Source organism: Miniopterus schreibersii, assembly GCF_964146895.1.
Source record: "Miniopterus schreibersii genome assembly, chromosome: 6".
Lineage (NCBI taxonomy): Eukaryota > Metazoa > Chordata > Mammalia > Chiroptera > Miniopteridae > Miniopterus > Miniopterus schreibersii.
This window is the reverse complement of record NC_138107.1, coordinates 5,919,116-5,942,758: the sequence shown is the minus strand read 5'-3', so window position 1 is coordinate 5,942,758 and position 23,643 is coordinate 5,919,116. Positions and strand designations below refer to the sequence as shown.

The 23,643-nt window shown below is 50.0% G+C and overlaps 1 protein-coding gene across 2 annotated transcripts; it reads left to right on the top strand.

The window, feature by feature from the left end:
• The first annotated feature begins 11,933 nt into the window (after nucleotides 1–11,933).
• Nucleotides 11,934–22,384, top strand: LOC308558852 (DLA class II histocompatibility antigen, DR-1 beta chain-like). 2 transcript variants are annotated; one of them, XM_081140830.1, is made up of 6 exons: nucleotides 11,934–12,254; nucleotides 17,719–17,988; nucleotides 20,272–20,553; nucleotides 21,196–21,306; nucleotides 21,760–21,783; nucleotides 22,064–22,384. In XM_081140830.1, the coding sequence occupies exons 1-6, from the start codon at nucleotides 12,155–12,157 to the stop codon at nucleotides 22,075–22,077; spliced, it is 801 nt and encodes a 266-aa protein (XP_080996956.1). In that variant the 5' UTR covers nucleotides 11,934–12,154; the 3' UTR covers nucleotides 22,078–22,384. The 2 variants fall into 2 exon arrangements, with proteins under 2 accessions (XP_080996956.1, XP_080996957.1); XM_081140831.1 differs by lacking the exon at nucleotides 22,064–22,384 and adding an exon at nucleotides 21,938–21,970 and having other exon boundaries at nucleotides 12,045–12,254.
• Nucleotides 22,385–23,643: the final 1,259 nt, after the last annotated feature.

Below are 23,643 nucleotides of genomic sequence, written 5' to 3'. Positions count from 1 at the left end.
TCTACAGTTAAGGTTACTATTGATATCAACTTATTTAATGCCATTTTTCCCCTTTATGCTGATGTACCTTTCTCTCACTATTCCTTCTTTTTCTTAAAGCAGTCGTTTTAGCATTTCTTGCAATGCTGGTTTGGTGGTACTGAACTCCTTTGGCCTTTTTTTGTCTGGGAAACTTTTTATTTCACCTTCAAATTTAAATGATAGCCTTGCTGGATGAAGCAATCTTGGTTGCATGTTCTTGCTTTTCATTACTTGGAGAACTTCATGCCACTCCCTTCTGGCCTGAAGAGTCTCTGTTGAGAAATCACCTGTCAGCCTTATGGGGGTTCCCTTGTAGGTCACTGCTTGTCTCTCTCTTGCAGCCCTTAATATTTTCTCTTTGTCCTTGACATTTGCCATTTTAATTATGATGTGTCTTGGAGTGGGTCTCTTTGGGTCCCTCTTGTTTGGAACCTTCTGTGCTTCCTGAACTTGTGTGGCTTTCTCCTTCGCCAGCCTAGGGAAGCTTTCTATCATTAGTTCTTCCACCAAGTTCTCTATCCCTTGCTTTCTTTCCTCCCCCTCTGGCACTCCTATAATGCGAATGTTGTTTCTCTTCATGTTGTCCCAAAGTTCCCTCAGACTGTCCTCATGCTTTTTAAGTGTGTTTTCTTTTTGCTGCTCTGATTGTGTGATTTTCTCTACGTTGTCTTCTAAGTCACTTATTCTATCCTCTGCTTCATTGAGCCTGCTTTTAATTCCTTCCAGTGCATTCTTGATATCAGATACAGCATTCTTTATCTCTGCCTGAGTTTTATTTATGGTATGTATCTCTTTTTTCATGTTTTCACTAAGGTTCTCAATCTTATCATCTAGAGTCTTCTTAAATTCCTTGAACATCTTCATCATCCATACTCTGAACTCCATTTCTGATAACTTGCTTAACTCCATCTCATCAATGTCTTTTTCTGGCGATGTTTCCTTTTCTTTAATTTGGGGGTTGTTTCTTTGTCTCCCCATTTTGGTAGGTCTTAATGCTTGTGTCTATATAGTAGATATATTTTCTGTCTCCCAGTCTTGTGGGTTGGGATTTTGTCTTGTGGGTCCAGTGGAGCCAAGAGGTGTGTTTTCCTTACGCCTCTGAGCTCTTTGCTCTAGGCATGTCCCTCTTGTGGGTGCTCCTTTTGTGGTTTCTTTATGTTCTCCTGTTGTGGTTGGGTCTAGATTGTTGTAGATCAGTCCTTGGGAGGACCCTCCTGTCAGGTTGGCTAACTGTGTCTCAGCCCCAACCTCAACATGTAAGCTGTTGTACGGGTGCTGGCAAGGCAGGACAATACACAACTAAAATTCCAGGAAACAAGAGGTATCTTACAAAATATCTTGACAGTCACAATGAAAACAACCCACGTGAAAATAGAACTGGGAGAGTGAAGAGAGAACACACACACACACACACACACACACACACAAAAGAATGCTTAAGACAAAAGAAAGAGAGAAAGAAAAGTAACGCTTAGAGAGAGAGAGAGATGTATATTGTTAATACTGGTGAAAATTTAGAAAATAATAATAAACTAAAATGTAAAAAATAGAGAGGCTACTGGGAGATAACAGAAGCAGAGAAAAGATTCTGAAAGAAGGGCCAGCAAAATTAAGGGAGAGAATAGGACTAGGATAATAGTTGAAAATGAGAAAACAAAAATACAATAAAGAGAATAAGAGAATATAACAATCGGACAGGGAGACAGAAAGGAGAATAATGAAAGAATGAAAGAAATGTAGAAAAAGAAAAAAGAAAAAGAAGAAAAAAGTTATGCCAATGGATTGAGAGGAGAGAGAGAAATAAAGCCCAGGCAGGCAGGGAGTCTGGTAAGAGATTTGGGGAAAACTATAGAGGAAGGCAGTAAACTTGGTTATAATGATAAAGTACCAGTCGTTAAGCAGGGATATCAAGAAAGTCTTGATAGTAGAAGCAAGGATAAAACAAAACAAAGCAAATAACCAAAACAAAACCAAGAACAAGCTAAGCAAGACAAAATTCTTTTATAAAAAAGAAGAAAAAAAATTTAGTTAAAAAAAATGTTTTTAAAAAATTTAAAAAAAAATTATTATAAAATTTTAAAAAGAAGAAAAAACAAATTTTCTCCCCTATCTCTTCTTCCTAAGGAAAAAAGAGAAAAAATAAACAAACCCACACACACAAAAAAAATACCCCAAAAGCCAAAAAAACCCAAAACGAAACAAAACAAAAAACAGCAAAAAAAAAAAAAAGGTAGTCAATCAGGTGAGTTTTTTCTGGGCAACTTATGTTGTCTGAGGGTGACTGTTTTTGCGATTTCAGTTCTCCTGGGAGGTGCTTGTGGCTCTGGTGTCCTTAGGTAGATGGTTGACCTGAGTCTCTCTGTGGACCACCTCCTCTTGTCAGCTATTTTGCAACCTTGTAGTTGCCTGGTCTTGCTCCAGAGTCTTCTGTAGAGTCTTTAGGGTGCAGGGTGGCTAGTGTAGCTCAGGGTGTCACTCCCCTTACAGGTGTCGCTGTCAGGCGCTCACTCTGCAGGAGTTAGTCTCTGCTCCACCGCCAGCTCCTCAGTCCCTACCCTGTCCTCTGATTCTAGTTGCCCAGGCTCTGACCTGCTGCAGCTTCAGATTGATTTCAGCCTGTTGCCTTTTCTGTCTGGGCCGTTTCAGCAGCCTGGGCCCAGTGGGTCCGATTAAAAACACATTCCAGTGAGCCCTTTGCCTGCCCAGCCCCCAGCAGGGTTTTCAGCTTTTCCTCCGGTTCCCAAACAACAGTCCCCAAGAGTCTTTTCTTGTAATGTCCTCCTGTGAGCTGCTCTCCCTCCCTTCCCCCTCAGGACTGTGCCCTGCGGGGTGTCTGGGGCCTCAGTGAGCGGGACCCGCCCCTTTCCTGTTGGGGGCGGTGCTCCCGGCTGCAGGACAGGCTGTGGGCTCCGCCCCTCCCTGCTCAGCTCTGGTTGGCTGGTCGCACCAGGCCCGCCCCTCAGACCGTCTACTGCGCAGGCCCCAATGGCAGCCCCAGCTGGTCTGTCTACACAGTGCACGCCGGGAAGGTGGGAACCAGTTCCACGATCAAACTTGAAAAAGCACAAAGCAACACACAGGTAAAGAGTCCGTCCTGCAAGATCCCGCCGCCCTTGCTCCAAGGCAGCCAGCCGGAGGGGACCCAAAGTCAGCTCCACGCAGCTCTACACACCACTGGTGTGAGCCACGTCCCATCCTACCCCCTTTCTTTCATCCTGCGGTGCGTGTGACATTTCCCTTCCCATGTGCTCGGGGGACTGCTGAGCTCTTTCCCCGCAGCCCCTTTATTCCCTCCCTTGGCTGAAAGCCCCCAGCGGCCCCTGGAGTTCCAAGCACAGTGTCTCTGCTGTTTCTCTTATTTTCTGTCGCCGAGTCCAAGGACATGACTTCCTAAAGCTCCTCAGTCAGAAGCACAGGGTGCAGGGCCCATGGCAGGAGGAACAAGGTGACAATTTCTTTCCAAGACGATCAGGTTCCCAGGCGCCACAGTCACGGCGGCCCCTCCATATGCCAAGCGGACAGCTGTGGTGCAGACAGTGACAGGTCAGGGCCCAGCCTGTGACCTGTGAGCTCCAGTCCATGCAGGTAGACAAGCCAGCTCCGGCTCCCACGATGCCACGGGCACGTTAATTACTGTCACACGGATTCTGAAACACAGGCCTAGTTTCTTAGTTACATAAAGAAAGGGCATTAATTGACCAGGTTGTTAACTGAAATTCTTAAAGTATCACTTACAAAAAAGAGGGAGAAAGTCTGTTTATGAACTGATTCCTCGTTTGGCAAGTCAGGCTACTTGAGGAAGTGATTGAACCATGAAGGGAAAGTCACCTTCTTCCTCCAAAAGAGTTAAAATGAGTTTTTAACCTCACTTTTGGTATTGAAACCATCAGTCACACCCATAAATATTTTTAGAATCTTTTATACTTTTATAACTTAACATTATTATTTTATTCTCGAAAGAGCAAATTATGAATTATAATAGGGTGGTAAGCTCGTGAGATACATATTACTCATCACATATTAAGAGCAGAGTCCATCGGGCAGAAATAAAAGCCTGAAACGATAAAGACAATATTATCTGTGTGGGCTGCTGCCTTACGGTTGGTATTGGACTGGTTCAAGCCATTGGATCTTTTCTGCTGGCAATATTCCAGCACTAGGGGAGGGGTCCACAGGGCCTAGAATGTGGGCAGGAAGCGCTGTAGGGAAGCGATGCAAACGTTTAACATCCCTGTTTTCACTTCTGCAAGTGTGGGAGCTCTGTCGACACTGTTTCTGTTATTTGGTGATCGCTCTGGAAAAGGCACCATACTTAAGTCCAAAGTGAATCAGTACCTTTGCGTAACACAGGGATCTTAGAATGATTTCACACTTACACTCTCTCTAATCATGTTCCTCTTTGCGGGTATTTGGTTGTGTATGACTTTCAAATCCCACAGGATAATCTTGGTATTGTTTTATAAGTTGATAAGTTTTAGAAGGGTCCACATATGTGCTACACCCAGGTTACGTGAGACTAATTCACACAGAGACCAAATTGCTTCTTTGGAGTTTTTATTATTATTAGCCAGCCGCTGGGAATGGGTTCTTGCCCTAAAGAAACTCGCAGCCCCGAACAGTTTTTGCAGGGAGAATATAAAGGGAGAAAAAACAAACTACATTGTATTTGGTGAGGGGGGAGCAGTTCGGTCAAGGGGACGCAGGCGGTGCAACTAGAGAAGCAGTAGACAGAAGCTAGGGTAAGCGTTCCTGAACTTTCTACAGCTGGCTGTCCTTGGCATTCTGTGGGCTGCCATCCTTCCCACGGCGCCGGGAAAGGAGGGGAGGTCATTGCTTCTACGTAATAAATGTGGTTGCTCCTGTTTATCTTAAAGTGGCGGTTGTAAGGGTAGAAGATGGGGTGCTGTACTTCATATGGACACTCTGTGTTCTTCATTTCTCATTTCACCCCAGGCTTTCTACCTGGGGCTACTTTCCTTCTGCCTCAAGGGCATCCTTTAGAATTTCCTTCATTAAAATTGGCTGGTGACAAATGATTTTTATTTTTATCCATCTAAACATATTTTCTTCATTCTTGAAAGATCTAGTCACCGGGTCTAAAATTCCAGGCAGGCAGTTCTTTTCATTGGGCACAAGGAAAGCATGGCAGGGTTCTGGTTCTCATTATTGCTGCCGAAGGTCAGCAGTTGGTCTCTTTTTCGCTCCTTGAAGACAATCTGCATTTTAACCCCTCTGGCTGCTTTTAACATATTCTCTTTGTCCCACATGTTCTGCTGTTTCGCCAGGGTTTGTCTCGGGCTTTCCCTTTTGTTCAACGGCTTGGGGATTTTGAGCTTCTCGAACAGGTGAATTGGTGTTTCACAAGTTCTGGAAGCTATTTTCAAGAAGAGGTGGCGGTGGCATCGTGAAGCGTTCTTCAACATCTCAGTACCTGCCACCAGCATCGGTACCTGCCACCAGCATCTGGCTGGCGGGCCGGCTGCGACATAGCTTCCGTTTTCACTGGAGGGACAGTGACCCACAACCAGCTCATGGCTACCGTGCTACTCCAGCGGATCTCTGTACCTGCTAGCGGACGACGATTTCACGTGGCCGTAGGCTCTCTGCGCAGCAGGTTCTCAGGCCTCGGGGATGGCTCCTGCCTCCTGTGTGGAGCGGGTGCTGCAGGGGTTAATGGCACACAGCTGTCCTTCGGGATAATGGCTGTTCCATTTCATGTTTGCCATGGGTGCTGCTGTGCAGGTCAGGGCATTGTGACCCTGTTAGTTTGGGCAGTTTTATAGCATAAACATTATGAAAATTTTTTTAAATATGTTTTCATACTCTTCTTTAGAGGGAGAGGAGGGCGAGAGAGAGAGAGAGAAACAGCAATCGGCTGTCTCGTCCACTGGCCCACAACCCCGGCAAGTGCCGTGACCAGGAGTCAGACCAGCTACCTCTCGGTGCGTGGGATGCTGCTCCACCAACTGAGCCACACTGGCCAGGACGACATTATGAAATTTGTGATGTCCCAGGTTCCATATCTGAGATGGGAAAATGAATTGAAAATGATACTAACGGACAAAGCTTAACTTCCGACTTTCCAAGGGCACTGGGATCCAGGGCTGCTTCTGGAGGCACTGCTAGGAAAGGTTCCCGTTTCCATAAGCCTTGTCAACCCAAGAGCCCTTCGTCACCGCCCTACTGACAGTCTCGGAGATCATCTTTTGCTGAGTTTGGAGATGATATTTGCGCACAGTTAGGGGTAACAACATATTTAGCAAGGATATTTTTCATCTGATCAAGATCTATGGCAGGCTGATAAGTGCTCTCTATTGAACCCTTGCAGAGGCCACAATAAGGCACCTTATGGAGTCGATGACAGCCACCTGCTTTCCAGTGGAACCCAATGTGTTACCCGACAGGGAACGTGGCCCTGAGTGGGTCCGCCGTGTGTGGGTCCGTGACTTAGTGCAGGAAAGATTTCACAGCATGCGTCTAGGTGATTTTGAGAGTATGTGTATTAAAGCTGGCGGCAGTGGGACCAGGAAGGACTGAGGGCAGAAGGAGCAACAGGGGAGCCTTGGCGGGGCCGCTTACTCACTGGGATGTCAGAGACAAGGGGGCCTTGGAGACAGGCTCAGGGGTTTGCCTGGGACAAGCTGCCGCCGTCCCCTGCTGCCCTGGTTGCAAGTCTCCTGAGGTCCCTCAGAGTTTAGGAGATGTGTGCCTGTGGGGGAAGAGGAGGGGAAGGGGAGGGCTCGGACCTGCTTCCAGGAGAGGGAGTGCCCCTGGGCCCTTGGCCTTGAGGCTTTTCTCTCTCTTGCAAGTAGGAATCTTAGGGGCGGTCTCAGGGTGGGTTTCAGCAGAATATTCATCAGTTTTCCAGGTGTGTTCTTTCAGGGTCTTGGTCTCCACTGATTGGTGACTGTCAGGGCAGGAGTCATTAGTCCTGGCAGCTGGTCCTGGTGTCACCCACCTGGTTTTGCTCCTTTTTTGGGGTGGAGCTAAACAACAACTAAGGCCCAGATCCTATTTGTAGGAGGAGACCTTCATCTGGCTGCTCAGCTGTCTGTCTCAGTTTCCCCATTCTGCTTGCTAAGGATTTGCCAAGATTCTTACTCTCCTGCCTCAAATGCATCTCTACCCAGAGGTCAGAGGTTCGTTAAGATAATGGGAGGTTTGCCGTTTTAAAGACTTTTTCTCTGAACTGTTTGGAGACTATATCAGTCTGCGTTCTGGAAGACTTCTGAGCTTCCACCCGGGTGTAAACTCCAATCTGGAGGCCAACATGGAGAGGACGAGCAGGTCGGCCTGAATTGTACCATCTCCTGATTTCATTGTCAGCTGAACGACAGTGAAATTGCAGTTAAAATTGAATCTGAAATTCTAGTTGCAATTTCCAAATCTTCTTGGTTAGGAAAACTATGGAGAGTCTGAGTATGTCTCTTTATGGTCCCAAGAAGTTTCTATTCAGACTTCACAGATGATATTATAACGGATACCTGCCTGGGAATGCCAAAGGTTCCCGTGTGCCCCAAATTTCTCTCAATATTTCATGCCCAACTTGAACATGCTCAAACCCATCTAGAATGTTACGCCTCACTTGACACTTTAGATCTTCATCATGGTAGTGGCTCTCTTTAACTACCTGAGAGAGCAGCTAGAGGCATCCTTAGCAGCCTATCTAGATAAACACTCAGTGAATTGTCCACATGGGAGGACATGGTCTGAAGTCACAACTATGAAACTATAGGCAAAGGGACCACGGTCAAGATGAATGACAGTGTAATGAGGTCAGCAATAGCTAAAGGAAATGTTGACATTTAAAAGAATTTAGTGCTCGCCTGACCAGTGTGTGTTGGTTGGGTGTCACCCTGTGCACCACAACACTGCCAGTTCCATTCCTAGTCAGGGCCCATGCCCAGGTTGTGGGTTTGATCTCGGGTAGGGGGTGTGCAGGACGTGGCTGATTGATGTTTCTCTCTCCCTTTCTCTTTCTCTCTCGAAAAAAAAAATCAAGCAAAAAATAATTTTTTTTAAAGAATTTAGTGTTCAACTTGTGTTGTGGAAGGAAAACAAACAAACTGCAATGGATTTGCCTAGTGAGAGGACCGATCGCCTATGGGGCTGGTTCTTATCATACTTTCTGTTTTTCAAAGCTTAGCAATGGAAAAGGCAACGGGATTGCTCACTTCGGGAAAAGCTTAAAAGTTCTAAGAGGCCTCATGTAATCTTCTGCTGAGGTTATTAGAAAACATTTCCCCTGGTTAGATGCAGCCATGGTTTAGTTAATTCCTTGTTAACTGTCCTCTTTGCTCGTGTTTTAACTACTGACCAGATCCTCCCAAAAGCTTTTTCTTTAAAGTCCAAATTCGGGGCTCTAGAGACCGACAGGGTACCTTGGCCCAGATCGTCTTCGGCATCTCTAGGTGGACATGTCACAGCACCCAGCTTTGCTCCTTCGCCTTGCCTGGGTAACCGAAGTGGGCAGGCTAGGGATCCCTGCGGTCATTAGTGAGCGGTCTCCTGGTCACTGCGCAGGGTTTGGAGGGGCCTCCACGGGCACATGGATGAAGAGAGGCCAAGCCAAGGGAGGGACTCACTCTCCTCCTGGGGAGAGGGACCGCTCGGAAGTTGTTTTCTGAGCAGAAACTTTCTTCTCTACAAGGATGGACTATTAGAAAACAACCGGTAAAGATCATATTATTTATTTGGAGTAAGAGAAGCAACATTCCAAGCACAGACCTGGAATCATTGGGCAGTGGCTAGTGGAACACAAAGTGGGATTTTAAAAACTAATCTGGCCGGGATGTGGAAAAGCTTGGATTCTTTGCCTCAGCACAATTAACGCAAGGTCTGGCTCAAAGGGAAGGAAAACTGAAATGCTGTCTGCTGGCAATGTTACCGGGCAGGCCCGGAGAGCTCTCTCAGTGACCACTCGGCACAAACATTGTCCTTCTAAGAAACATGCTGTGCTAAAGTGTGACAAAACACAGAAAAATGAAGTCAGAGAATGAACTTCAGAAGTTGAAGGAGCCCTGTCCACTGGCTTAGTGTAAAGACAGGCCCATCTGAGTTCCTGCGGGGGCACATCGCGGATCTCTCCATGGACGGGTCCTGTCAACCGTGCTGAGCGCTAATGCGGCCTGTCAAAGGCACAGTCTATCCATTTCCCCCTTAACTATAGGGACCAGTCACCTGCTCCTCACTTTAAGTTCTAGATTAGTGGGGGCAGCTTTCTGGAAACCGTGGACAATATTCTGAAGCAACTTGGAGTAGAGACAGACACTCCGTGCTGACTGTGGCTTGTGATAAGCAAACGCCCATTTCCCCAGATGTGTTGCAACCTCTCAGGCTCCCTAAGGTGAGTCCTTTGAGTGACAACGGGTAGGACTCAAGAAGCAGAGTGACGCTGCAGACTGCAACCTGCCTGGTGTTCCACCAAAACCTCGGCTCTGGTTTTACTCATTTCTTCCCAGCACGTTGTGATTTGTTTTCTTAAACACAAACCTATGGTCGGAAGCACAAAGATCAGAGACTGTGAAACTTCTGAACTGAGAACCATTTTCTTCCAGAAACCAAATTAAGCGTCTTTCCTTGGGCCTGAGCCCTAAGTTGGCAGCTTCCCCCACAAGAGAGCTGGGCAGGGCTGCGTCTCCTCCTGCATTCAGGGGACAGGGTCACCTGGGGCCCACCTGCAGGACTGACAGTGCGGGGACAGTTGCTGCATCGCTTTAGCTGAACTCTTCTTCCATGGAATTCACACTGAAGTGTGACATAGAGAATATTAAAAGCAACACTTTTAGTCACACACAACTGTGTTCAACATACAGTATTTAAGTCATAGCTGTTGGTCACCTCTTTTTAAAAATAAATGGGTATGGTGTGTAAGTTAGTTGTCAAATTCACATAAACCAGCTTTGATAGTGCTCTCCCTGACTATATTTCAGTGTGTTCTTCATATAGAATTGCTTCTGTCTGTCACACTCTTACCCTAATCTAACGCGGCCCTTAGCTTTGCTTTCCCAGATTGTCCCACATCACAATTAGTGAATTTTTAGTGAAAGGAAAAGTGACATTGTCCTGGTTGCAATTGGACAACTGCCTCTGGTACTAAACTATCACTGGGGTCTAGGGACATAGTTTCTTCACGAATCCAGGGACGAGGGATTTCCTCCCAACCTCTCCGAGAAGCTTCGACTTTGCCACGTTAATAGCAATCTATTCTTCCAAAGTTACTGAAATAAAACTTCTGTTCTATTTTTAGATGCTCAGATTTGCACTTTCGAAGCTGAAGAGCCTGAAATGCTGAAAGTGAAGTAGATTGGGTGAGGAATTTGGGGCCACTGTTACCTGTAAGAAGGAGGAGGCTTGTGTGGGAGCTCTGGGTGTCACTGCATAAGATAAACACAAACTTTGTCGGTTCCTGAGAAGGGTGAAAATGATGACGTGGGAACCTTTGCAAGGAGCTGGAGTTGCGCTGTAGCTCCTCAGTTCTCAGAGGTCGCCGTCGCTCGGTGGCAGGCGTTGTCTGAGGGTTGTGCGGCCCTGCGGTCGCCGCGGTGCCATCGCTTCTGCCAGGACACTGCTCTCCAGCAGCTGAGCGCGAGGCACATGATGCAAGGACTGACCCACGACCGCTTGGCTCGATTCGGAGGGCACCGATTCCTGGCCTCGTGTCCTTGCAAAGGTCGTTTAACCTCCACCATTTATTCTCTCCAGCTGCAGGGGTGAAAAGGGTACTTATCTCGCCAGGACAACGTGAGAATTAAATAAACATATGATGCAAAGAAAGCCCTTGCACAATCCTGGGCGCAAGAGTAAAATGCTCAAAAATTCCTCCATACATTTGACTCACTTTTTGCATTGAGGGGTAACTGACGTGTGGCCTTCTATTGGTTTCCCGTGTACAGCATGACGATTTGAGATGTGTACGTATCGGGAATGATCGGCACGCGAGTCTGGTTAACATCTACTCGGCACGGCTGCAATTTCCCCTGTGCTGAGAGCCTGTGAGAGCTGCTCCCTGGCTGTCTGCTGCACCCTCCTGACTTCTTTCTCAGCTGGATGTTGTGCCTTTCGATCCTCTTTTCCCATTTCACCCACGAGACTGTAGTCATTTCGCTGCCGCTGGCGCGTGTCCCGTCCCTAGAGGTGCGGGGACGCGGGAAGGGCTGCGCGTGGGAACGGCGGGGCCGCGCAGCGGTGAGGGATCCGGGCGGAGAGCTGCCTGAGGCCCAGCAGGCCCGGGCTGGGCGCCAGGTCACAGCTCCGTGCGCTGGTTACATAAAGCAGAGTCAGATGTTCTAGGCTATGTGGTTACATCAGAGGAGGTCCCTCCCAGTGTTTCCTAGTGTCCCATTGCCTGAGCGCTCTAATAATCTCATCATCAAAGTCTTCCTATACCTTTCCTTAGAATAAAGTCGGAGAATTTGACTAAATGCGAGGACATGTCCCCAGGAAAATGAGAGAAGCATAATGGGGACCGGGTGTAAAGAGGTGGAGTTTTTCACGTGAACTCTTAGTGTTCTAGAGCAGAGCTGTGTCACAGGCTGACTCTGAGCCTTTCTCAGCCTCTCAGCCCCCGCACACCTTGCTGTGGGCCGTCGGCTTCCCCCGTTGTGAGGTTAAGTGCCATCCAAAGGGGCTTTCCCTCCATTCCCCACACAGCGCCTCCTCTCGGCCCCTTTCTCCAAGGGCATCCTGCAGGTGCCGCTAAGCTCGGTGACAGCACCAGGAGACAAACCTGAAAAGCCTTTCACTCAGCTTAAATTATTAAGCAACTTTCAATCTCCTTCAGGCAGAGACCTTCCTCCCTGTAAAGAGGGACCGGCTGCGCTCTCCAACCAACAGCTGTGAGCCTGTCTCGGCATCAGTTACTGGGGAAGCTGCTCCTCCAGGTGTCCCCAGAATCTAAATTTTTAATGCAGGAATCTTTACCTTTCAGAAGAGGAACTTCATAGCGAGTCTCAGACCAGCAACTGATGATGCTCTGCGAAGACGAGGCTGATTGGTTCTCAACACTGAGATTACCCAGGAGCAAAGAAACCAGTTCCTTAGCTGCTATTTTTGGGGATGGGGTAAAGGGGAATCCTGGTCCTCACTCAGTGAGACTTGCCTGCTTCCTGCACCGTCCTCTCTGTCCTCCAGCATGGTGTGTCTGTGGTTTCCCGGAGGCTCCTGGATGGCAGCTCTGACAGGGATACTGGTGGCACTGAGCCCTTTCCTGACTTGGGCCAGGGACACACCACGTAAGTGCTCCTTGGGGGGTGAGCCGTTGCCGGGTGGGGAAGGAAGAAAATTGTCTTTGTCACTGTGTCCAGGCCATGTCCATTAGAAAACTGTGACATTTTCTTCAGTGGCCACATGGACCCCCAACTCTTTCCACAGGAAAAGGAGCCTGGGTGGTCGCCACTATGAGGGCTGTGAAGGGGCTCCCTGGGTATAGGCCGGTTCCTCTCAGCTCTCCTCCAGTAAACCCTCTCCAGCCCTGTGTCCCACTCTCTCAGGGTCTTGCGAGGATTTAGAAATAATGATTTCAGACTGCTTCCCATCCAGTGGTTCCCTTTATTTTATTGAGTTACCCCAAGAAAAGGAAAGTTTTTCTGAAATTTTATGGGGAATCAAAAGGAATTCCAAGGGTCTCTTTTTGAAGATCCTGTGTTATGTCCTCAACAGATTCTGTGAGGTTGGTGCCTCTCCCTATGTGAGAATGTATGAAGGGGCCTCCCCCACTATCTCCCTTCCTTCCCCCTGAACCCCAATGTTGGGAAGGCCTGTGTCCCTGTAATGAAGGTTCTCCGAGAGAAGTGGGCTAGTGCTCTCTCTTCCCCCTGCGGAAAGCCCCCTGGACCTGAAGCAGAGGTTCTTAGTACTCGGAATGACCTTGCAGATCAGGAACATCTATGGGGTTCTTTGCTGCCTTAAGGAACTGAAGGCATCTTCCGAACACCTGGCCAGATTAGTGTTCGTCATGGATCTTTCATTCTATCGGTTCCTCCTACATCTCCTCTTCTTTGACCTGAGCCCACAAGTAGGGATTCAACCAGTAGAGATAAACTGTATGAAATTCTGTTTTCTTAAGTTAAAAACAGTCAAATACTAGCAATTTCATAGGTTCAGGTTATACACCTCGAGCAGGAGTCTAGAGTGTGAAGGTTGCTTCCGTCCCACGGGGCTGAAAGTCATAATCAAGTCAAGGGAACTCATGGGCCTCCGGGAGTCTTGGCCCCAAGGTCGCAGGTCCATTCAACCTGCCCTCGGCTTCCCTTCATTGGACAAGTTTGGTGGCCTCTGCTCCCAGGTCTCCCTATTCCTTCCCTAGCTGTGTCCTCACCATTCCTGAGACCCCAAAGCTTACACAGGCCTCAGCACTGGAACAGGTCCATAGTCAGGATAAAATGTCACGATATTTTCCCTCTTTCTTAAAACCACCTTTTCCTTACCTATGAAAGTTTCTTCTAGCAACAGAAAGAGTATAGGAGTTTGAGCCCCTGCCACTTTCCAGGGTCCCCACAATGGTCAAGTCCTAGAACCTGGGTTCATTCATTGGACCACAGATATTTATCTGAGTGACAACGATATACTGGGCTCTGTTCTAGGCTCAGAGAATCCTATTTGAACGATAGAAAGTTCCCTTTTACCGTAAAACTTAGCTAACGTCGGGAGAAAGACAATAACCCAGTAACATTTAAGAAAGAAAAAACTGTCAGAGAGCAATAACTGCTCTGAAAACCATACAGCAGGGTTACAGGGCAGAGAGGCTTGGATTCGCCTGACATCAGTCCACGGGGTTAGGGACCTGTCCCTGAGAAAGTGACGTTCAGAGGCATTTGAGACCTGAGTGATGAGAGAAGCCACCCTGTGAAGATCTGAGGGACAGGTGTTCCAGGGGGGGAACAGGGAAAGGCCGAAGTGGGGGACCGTGTTTGCCGTGTCTAAGCGACAGGAGGAAGGCCAGAGCGGCTGAGGCACAGCGAGCAAGCTGGGGAGCAACACTGACACAGGAGGAGGTTGGGGAGACGGGAGACAAATCATACCGGGCCCTGGTGGCCATGGTGAGAAATATGAATTTTATCTGAAGAGAGCTGAGAACTACTGGAGGGTTACAAGGAGAGGAGAGTCCATTTATATTTGTTTGAAAAGTAAGAATTCTAGCCACCATGTGGAGATTGGGTTGGGGGTTCACAAGTGAGTGCGGAGGAGTCTCCAGGGCAGACGTGCCCGGCCCCGTTAGTGCGCTGCGGCCAAGGCGGTGGTGAAGCTAAAGAGCAGATCTGGGCGGATCGCTCGATGCCGTGTTGAGGGATCTGATGGGTCGGGGAACACAGTCAAGCTCATCCCTAAGGATTTTGTCTGAACAATCTGAGGAAACTTGGAGGAGCCGTTTATTGAGAGAGGGAAGACTGTGGGAGAGAATTACTCAAGTGGGTGGTTAGGAATACATATTTTGTTTGTTTGAAATGATTTTTTGGCATTTATGTGGAGCTGTCAAGAGGTCGGTTGAATACGGGAGCCTGGAGTTCAGGGCCAGCCAGGACTGGAGGTGTCTGTGTTGGTGTCAGTGCCACATGTGCTGTGTTATATTCCAGGGAGGTGGAGGGGGCCACACAGTGAGAGAGTGTGTAGCAGACAAGACACAACAGGCACCGAGCCCAGAGGACCAAGGGCCAATGAGTCAGCAAAGGGGACTGGGAAGGGTGCCAGGGTGGTGAGGAAAACCTAGGGAAGGTGATGCAGGGCAGTGAAGGGAGGTAGAGTTTTCCAGAAGGAGGGGGAGGCCGGGCGTGGTGAGAACAGGCAGAGAAGTGAGCACTGGGCTTGGTGGACGTTAGCAGTGGGTGGAGTGCACGGGATGGAACCCGGACTGGACCGTTTGAGGAGAGACTGGGAGCTGAAGACGTGAAGGATGATTACAGATGACTCTGAGCAGTGGCCTCAGGGAGAGACTGTGCTCTGGGATCGAGGAGCCCGCTGGGCCCAAAGCATGAGAATAAAAGAGTCTGAAAAGAAGCTGGGAGGGCTTGAGAAGCAGAGATGTTCAGTGACCAGCAAGGAGCCACTGGGGTGACCTTGAATGCAGAGGTGACCGGTTATGCAAGGGCCATTAATTATACAGCCAGTATTTATTAGTAACCCAGAAGAGGCCAGTTGTCACCCTGGGAGAGGGGGAGGGCGTCACCAACAGGACAGGTCTGGCCCCACCAGCATGGAGGCCGCAGCATTTTGCAGTTACTATGACCCAGGCCTAAAGCTGAGTATGTAACTCTCATAACTACCCTATCTTATCTGCAGCAATTAAAACTGTGATCATCTATGGGATCTAATTCAGAGAGTTTAAGTAACTGACCCCGTCACGTAGTGAATTGTAGAACCCAGATGACATGGTCTGAGTCTCAGCGTCTAGAATGTCCCTCTCTCCTGCGGCAGCACAGTCCTTTCACACTAGGTTCCTGTCTGTCCCGTTATTACACACAAACCAGTGTTTCTGTGCTTTTGTTCAAAATATTATTTACTGATAAAATTAACTAAAGACAAATGCCAAATGCTGATGAAGATATTATTTGCTTTAGGAAATTAAGGAACAGAAAGATCTGTGAGCTTGCATTCATAGGGGTTATAAGAATTAAAATAGCAATGCATTTATTACTTATATGATCAGCACTGGGAAGAAGTGCCATTTAATTCCACACTTAACAATATCCTTGACGAATCCAGTGTCATTAAATCTATTTTAGAGATAAAGAAAAAAGTCCCATGGGTGTTAATATCTGACCCAAGTGGAAGAGCTAATGTTCAAATTCAGATTTTCTAGTTCTAGAGCTCGGGCTTCAAACACCACTAGTGAACAGGGGCTTGGCTGGGGCTGGATTCCTGCTGGAATTCCTGATGTTCACGTGGGCCAGTGTGGGTCTTCGGGTTGGGGCGGGCAGATGGTAGGGCTGCTCGTTCCAACATATAGGAGAAATTTACATGTATTTTGCATTTATAATTTGAAAAGTTGCTTAGGGGCTCACACTAGGGACAGACCATCCTGGGCACAGGAGGAAGAACATGAAGTTTAAATACTCTCCTCTGTCCCAGAGTTTGTCAGCAGGTGGGCTAGGGTTGCTGAAGGAAATACAGAGGCCCGATTAAATCTGAATTTCAGAGAAACAACAATGATTTATCTAAAATCCAAATGTAACTGAATCCTGCGTTTTTATTTGCTAAATTGGGGACCTTTACCTTGGGCACATGAGCATGGACAGATGGCGCTGACCGTGCAGGCTGCAGGGAACAGCAACTCCACACGTTTGTTTCCAACCTTCTCATGTGCCCAGAAGGTCCTAGAGGGTCTGAGTGGACCTGGTCTGGCCAGAGTGCCCTCCTCTCTGCCGTCAGTTCCGAGTGAAGGTCGGGACCTGCTCATTTTGTAAACTGTCTATATGAGAGTGTCACCTCAGTTTCTCCCCTTCTGCGGGGACCTGCCTCTAGAAACGAGAGTCCACACCCGGCCCGGGCTGGTGACCCGGTGCCTGCTGCTGTTCCTGGGAGCAGGGGGCAGCTAGAAATGGATTAGTTGGGACACTGAGCAGGATTCAAATGGCAGCGGCCGTAGTTTTCTACTGCGGCTGAGACGTGCACCAGTGGAGAAGTTAAGAAAGATGACGGCGTGGAGGGTAAATTGAACGGCCTGGTGATTGACTGGCAAGGGGCAGAAACAGGTACACCTTGGTCCTGAGCAGATGTATTTTGCTGGAAAATTACCCTGCACGGGACCAGATTCCTAAGATCAACATACAGGACCAAGACTTTCAGCAGGTACGACGTTGGCAGAATGCGTGCGGGAGGTCTCCGCTGCTGCTTCATCGACAGTGTCATTTTCACCACAGATTTTTCAGATGCTTCACAGCCGCGGGGCTCACCCTGAGAAGGAGGGTTCACGGCCCCTTCCCCGCCCCACCGCTGGAACATCTGGCAATACTGAAGCCGCGACCGGTTGTCACACTGCGGGTTTCTTCTGACAGCTGGGGGATGAGGCCAGGGATGCGGTGCACAGCCCGGAGTACACAGCAGCCAACCCACCCGGCCCCAAATGTCACCAGCGTTGAGGCCGAGGACACTGCTGTACACGGGCTGTTTCTACAACGTCCAGACTCACGCTCTGAACGCACGCTCGCCTCCCGGTTCAGTTCTTCATGGTTTATTTTATGTATTTATAGACAGTTATACAAATTAGCCACCTCTTGTTGAATCCATTGAATCCATTGAAGTTTAAAACCTTCAGTTTTATTTTTTGTCTTATGCAATGTTTGTGACAATGTCATGACTTCGCGGTCATCTCATCTGTATGGACTTTCAACAGCTGGTCCCTTTAAGTCACAAGCATGTCTGAGTGAAGTGTCCCCCTGTCTGCGGTAATTGGCTTCCACCCGCTCATCCCCTTTTAGCCACAGGTGGGCCGGGTGTCCCGCGCCTGCTGGGCTTGGACGCGCAGAAAGGGGACGGGCCCTGTCGGGTTGCGGTTTCATCTCCGCAACACGGGCCGGGGGAGCCCAGTGGACCCGGGGGCTTAGGGTCCCGGGGCCTCCCCGCCCTCGGCCTCCCCCCAGCCCCGACGACAGGCGACCCCTGGGCGCTGGCGGTCGGGTGCCCGTGTCCTCGTGTCCCCACCGCCTGGGGCGGCGTCGCCGTCAGTCTCTAACCAGGGTCACTGCTGCTCTGTCCCCACAGCGAATTTCCTGGAGCAGCATAAGGCCGAGTGTCATTTCTCCAACGGGACGGAGCGGGTGCGGCTCCTGGGCAAATACGTCTACAACCGGGAGGAGTACATGCGCTTCGACAGCGACGTGGGGAAGTTTGTGGCAGTGACCGAGCTGGGGCGGACGGAGGCCGAGTACCGGAACCAGCAGGAGGACGACCTGGAGCAGCGTCGGGCCGCGGTGGACTGGTTCTGCAGAGTCAGCTACCGGGTGTGTGAGCGATTCCTGGTGCATCGGCAAAGTGAGTGGGGGGGGGGCGCGTGTGCCCGAGCGTGTGCCCGAGTGTTCCCCGAGCGTGTGCCCGAACGTTCCCCGAGCGTGTCCCCGAGTGTTCCCCGAGCGTGTGCCCGAGCGTGTGCCCGAGTGTTCCCCGAGTGTTCCCCGAACGTTCCCCGAGCGTGTGCCCGAGCGTGTGCCCGAGCGTGTGCCCGAGTGTTCCCCGAGCGTGTGCCGGAGCGTGTGCCCGAGTGTTCCCCGAGCGTGTGCCCGTGTTCCCCGAGCGTGTGCCCGAGTGTTCCCCGAGCGTGTGCCCGAGCGTGTGCCCGAGTGTTCCCCGAGCGTGTGCCCGAGTGTTCCCCGAGTGTTCCCTGAGCGTGTCCCCGAGTGTTCCCCGAGCGTGTGCCCGAGCGCGCGCGTGTGTAGGGCTGCGAGCGAGCACACTTGTGAGGGGACCCGTGAGGCCCGCTGTCGGGGACACTGGGGTTCTGCCCCGTGGGAGGGACGTGTGGGTGCCGTCTGTGTGTCTAGTGGGGGCAGGTTCGGGGAGCAGAGGTGGGGAGTGGGGGGGACGCGGAGTCGCAGCCTGTGGGCCGCCCCCTTCCTGTCCCGAGCCCCTGGAAGAGGCCTGGGCTTGGGCAGAGGGTCAGCGGGGGGGCTGGGGCACCTCTCATCCTCCCCAGGCTCCTCTTAGGTCTAAGTTTCTTGCTTTTCAAAAAAAAAACTCCCTCCCTCCTCCTCCCTTAGTGTATCTATTTTTACGTAGCTGAAATGATTGTGAAACCACAGTTTTGAATTACAATTTTGTCACTGAGCGTACTGAGGTCCCTGCCTTTACAAAGCAAAGCATGTAAGTAATTACATGTTATCTTCTTACACTTGTGACCATTTACCTCACATTCTGAAACTCTGTCAATATTACCAAATGCTCAGTTGAAAATTCGCTAATTATTTTTAATTTCCATTTCTTTGATTTCTAAGGTTCTTCAACAGTTTCACGCACTTGCTGGTTAATTGTCGCTCCTGCTCTAACTTGCCTGTTGTCGGTCCTCTCTGGGGTCCTGGTGTTTCCCTCAGTGACTTTATGGCTCCTCTGTGCAGCTAGATGGACCCTGCTGACGGGGTTCAGCACTTTCTCCTGCTCCTGGTTCGCCTTCTGATTCCGGTTTATTACTTTCAGTGTTAAGAATTTAAACATCTTTAATGTAATGAATGTGTGGCAAAGTTGTTAGCAATGATTTACCCTCAGTTGTAAGTCTACGATGTGGTGGTTTAGCAGCAATGATTTCCCAGGGTGCTCCTCTCCTCTTCCTCCCCCTCCCCCTCTGCTCCCCCTCAGTCCCCCTCCCTCTCTTCCCCCCCCCATCCTCTCCTCCACAATTGTGTATTGAGCCTGGTCTCAGGCAGGAAGCACACGTATTACTGAGTCCCAGACCCTGCCCTGAGCTCAAATGTCAGCTTGAAGAGAGATGGTTATGAAATGACAATTCCAGCACTAGATTTTTGAGGAGAGGGGTTGCTCAACGAGTGTAACTAAGTACTTTTAACGAGTGACTTTCCTTGGTCCTTCCCTCTCCTGCAGGACTCGTGCTCCTCTGGGACTCGGCTCCCCGAGTTAGAGAATCCCCCGTGTCCTTCCCGCTTCCCAGGTAGAACCACTTCTGCGGTGGTCTCAGGTGCGAGAGCCACATCCCCGATTTCACGCCCTGTGTCCCCATCTTCCCCAAGCTGTCCCCCAGTTTACCCACACTGCTTTGAATGACATTTTCTCTCCAAGTGAAGGAGGACAGTAAATAGCTAACACATAGTAATGCCTAAGATCCAGCCCTGGTTTTACATGTTTTAGGTCCAACGATCCTCATGTATCCATAAGAGGCAAGTTAGTATTATTATCTGGTTTGCAGGTGAGAAAGCTGAGCAGAGAAGAATGTAAAATTCTCCCAGGTCACCCAGTAAGAGGCAGAGCCTGGATTTGAACCCAGACAGTCCCTGTTCCAGAAAGCACACTTTTAACCAATACACTACATGCCTTGCAAAGATCTCTAAACACTCCAGTTCAACAGTGAATAACTGTTTCAACATATTAAAAGGTCCCACAAGTTTCCTCTGCATCTCAAATCAAGTGGGCGCACGCTGGAGGGTCAGATTCAAGGCTCATGGCAGCAACTCCTGCTGGGCCGCAGGGCCGGCTCTGAGGGAGGCCTGCCCGAGCCTGGAGCCTGGGACTGGAGCCTGGAGGCCGAAAGGGAGCCAGCCAAGGAGCCTTCCCTGCCTTCCTCACATTGCCCCTCCCCCTTTTCTGTCCTAGCTGCGCCTACCGTGACCGTGTATCCCGCCAAGACCCGGCGCCTGCAGCACCACAACCTCCTGGTCTGCTCTGTGAACGGTTTCTATCCAGGCCACATTGACGTCCGCTGGCTGCGGGACGGCCAGGAGCAGGAGGCGGGGGTCGTGTCCACAGGCCTGATCCGGAATGGAGACTGGACCTTCCAGATCCTGGTGATGCTGGAAACAGTTCCCCAGAGCGGAGAGGTCTACACCTGCCAAGTGCAGCACCCGAGCCGGACGAGCCCTCTCACCGCGGAATGGAGTGAGATGTGCTCTGACTCGCCCGCCTCACCCGCCACAGGGGACTCTGCTTATCCCCGGGGACAGGGCTCTCCCCTCCCCAACCACACTATCCTTTGCTGTGTCTCTCCAGCACAGGCCACCGGGGTGGGCCTGTGATCACTGCTATGGATACCGAGAGCCTGGGAGGCCGTCATTCCTATCCCTGCTTTGACATTCCCCACAATATCTCAGGTCTTGGTCCCCTTGGCCCTGGGCACCAGTCCCCTGCGTCAGCTGGGCTGGAACTTCTGCCTGTTGCTCTGAGTTGTCCACTGTGATCTGAGAAGAGGCTCGTCCTCTATTACTCAGGGACCTTCCTCACTCGGGAGAGTCCAGTGTCCGCTCTGCCATCTGTGAGCTCTGTCACCCTGCACCAGTCCTGAACCTCACTGAGCCCCAGGCTCCGCATCCATCAGATGCTGAAGCGGTGCCAGGGCTGGGAGGCTGCAGGGGCCAGTGCCTGCACCGCGTACCTACCCAGTGGGACCCAAGTCTCTTCTCCAGAAAGGGCCGACTGTGCTGGTTCTTCTGGATTCCTTCTCCCCCGCTCAAAGCTCTCAGTCCCAGTCTCAGGGAAGTTGGCTTTGGGATAAAACCCACTAAAACCGGCTTCTTCTCCCAGGGGCACAGTCTGGATCTGCACAGAGCAAGATGCTGAGTGGAGTCGGGGGCTTCGTGCTGGGTCTGCTCTTCCTCGGGGCAGGGCTGTTCGTCTACTTCAGGAATCAGAAAGGTAACGAAGCCACTGGGGTTCCCCGCAGACTTCATGGGGGGAAATTAGGACTTTGCTCAGGTTAGTCTTCTGTGTATCCACGGCCCGTATAAAGCCTTTCCCTGGACGAGCTCAAATCTCCTGGAAATCGAGAAATAAACAGTCCATGGTTACTTATGGTTGAAACGTAAGGAGTTATGGCCGGTGGAGGTGGCAGAAGGGTTATCACACCCGGAGCTTTGGGTCCAGATCCTGGGAGATGCAGGAGCAGACCCGACGGTGCATATGATTACACCGGACGTGTGACAGGGGTCGGGGGACCGCTCCTCTCCGTTCCTGCTCTCCTCTCTCCTCTGGTGTCATGTGAGGCGGGTTTGGTAATCGAGAAATCCCAGGGGGTCTGGGCGGGGACCTTGTTTTGGGGACAGATTTGCCTTCCTATCTTGAAGTGTTTACCTTCCTTCTCTTTCCCAGGACACTCTGGACTTCAGCCAGCAGGTAATGCTCCTCAGTCCCCTTTCAGAGACACACTCGCTTTCCCCAGAGCAGGATGTGGGGGTGACGGACAGGAGACAGAAACCCTGGGAGACACTGGGTCTGACCTCTGGCCGGGCCGTTTACACCGAAGCTCCTGCTCCCCACTTGGTAACAGGCCGGCCCTGAAGGAGCTTTGGGGGTGACGCAGAACTTCTTCCTGCGGAGCTGAAACAGGAGGCCCGGGAGGGGAGAGCGCTGTTGGTTGGCAGGGTCTGGAAACAACACTGCCCTCTGTCCGCAGGACTCCCGAGCTGAGGTGACGATGGTGACAATTGAGGGGGAAGAGCCTTCTGTCCTGGCCTCTTCGCAGCATGAAAGGGTTTCCTGCTCGGCTCTTTAGTGCCTCCTGGCTGCCCGTTGGTCCTGATTCAAGACCCTGCGGGAAACGTGCTCCCCGCTGGCTTCCTCAGCCCCCCGACCCGGAGCCCCCAGGATGGACGGGGAACCTCATCTCCACCCGCCCGCTCCCTTTGTACTCGGCCCTCGCTGTGCGCTGGGCCCCTGAGCTCACCTCTTCCACGTTTCTGTATAAAATTTCCCTCCATTAAATACGGAGTGAAGACCATGTGCTCCTCACGCCTCACGACAGGAAGTAGAGAGAAAAGAGAAAGGGGATCTCGTCTCAACACAACAGTTACTTTCATTTCTTTTCCTGAATGCTGGTCACGTGGGGATCTGGAAGGCTCCCTGTTCCCTCGGTGCGTTTTCATGGGGTTTCCATTCTGTAACCAGGCCTGGCTTCCTGAGGCAGGAGAAAGCCTGCAAGGAACCATGCCCGGGCTCTCCTATGTCTGTTTCTCAAAGACAGACACAGGTTCCTTGCCCCATGGGGGACAGAAAGGGGACATGTCTAAGAAATGCAGCTCACCTGTAAGGATGTGATGCCTTCACAGTTTCTAGAATCATGTTCTTTTGTCTTTTTGTCTCTGATTTTTTAAAAGAAGGACCTAAACCCCAGTATCTCTTGAAGTCTCCTTTTATTAGACTCATGGTGGGCTTCCACACGTGAGTCTTTTCTGTCTCTCAGATAAAAATCAGCACTGTGCTGACTCTTTGCCCTGAGATGCACCCTTCCCCATAAATAGGCCTCAGAGGTCCTCAGGACAAAGCCTCAACTCTAGCGGAAAAGATGCACTTCTGAGGCCCTCCAGGTTGTGTGACAAACTCACTGTCACAGGAAAACCCTGTGTGGATCGTGTTTCAGCATAAATGAGGGACAGTGCTGGGAAACAAGGGGGAGTGTGTGAATCCACTGACGTGCAACCTAACAGCAAAATACTCCGCAATGGATGAAAGGTGAGAAGACTCTGTGAGGTAACCTCCAAAATGCATTGGGACCTGGAACAGGAGAGTTTGTGCGCAACATTCTGTTTAATAAGAAAGAGGAGAGCAGGAATATATAGCTGAATCCGTTCGTTTTATCTCCCTTTTGTTTGCCCACCATCTATATTTATCTACCATCTATCTACTTACATTTGTAAATAGAAACAATGGAAGGATATTTTTAAATGGTTGTCTATAGAGCAAAATGAGGGAACAGGTTGAAGGAATCTTTACTTTTCTGAATATATATCTTATTTAATAGTTTTAACTTGAGTAGTGTTCAAACATTTTATGTAATAAAAATTTGAATCAAAAGTTTTAAAAGACAATAGAAACAAACTGACAAGAAATACATGATGGGAAACAAGCTGAAAATGTAAATGAGTCGAGGGTTTCCAGTCCAGGACAACAGTGTAGGACAACCCTGACCTCACCTCCTCCCGTGTCACATGAACTTTACACCTGCAGACACAGCAATTCCCCTTGAAGAAGAAATGA

Bases quoted from the DNA above. Each gene is read 5' to 3' on its own strand.
- LOC308558852 (XM_081140830.1), top strand. From the start codon at position 12,155: ATGGTGTGTCTGTGGTTTCCCGGAGGCTCCTGGATGGCAGCTCTGACA. The intron at 12,255-17,718 runs GTAAGTGCTCCT...CTGTCCCCACAG, and splicing joins TTGGGCCAGGGACACACCAC to CGAATTTCCTGGAGCAGCAT. The intron at 20,554-21,195 runs GTGAGATGTGCT...TTCTTCTCCCAG, and splicing joins CCCTCTCACCGCGGAATGGA to GGGCACAGTCTGGATCTGCA.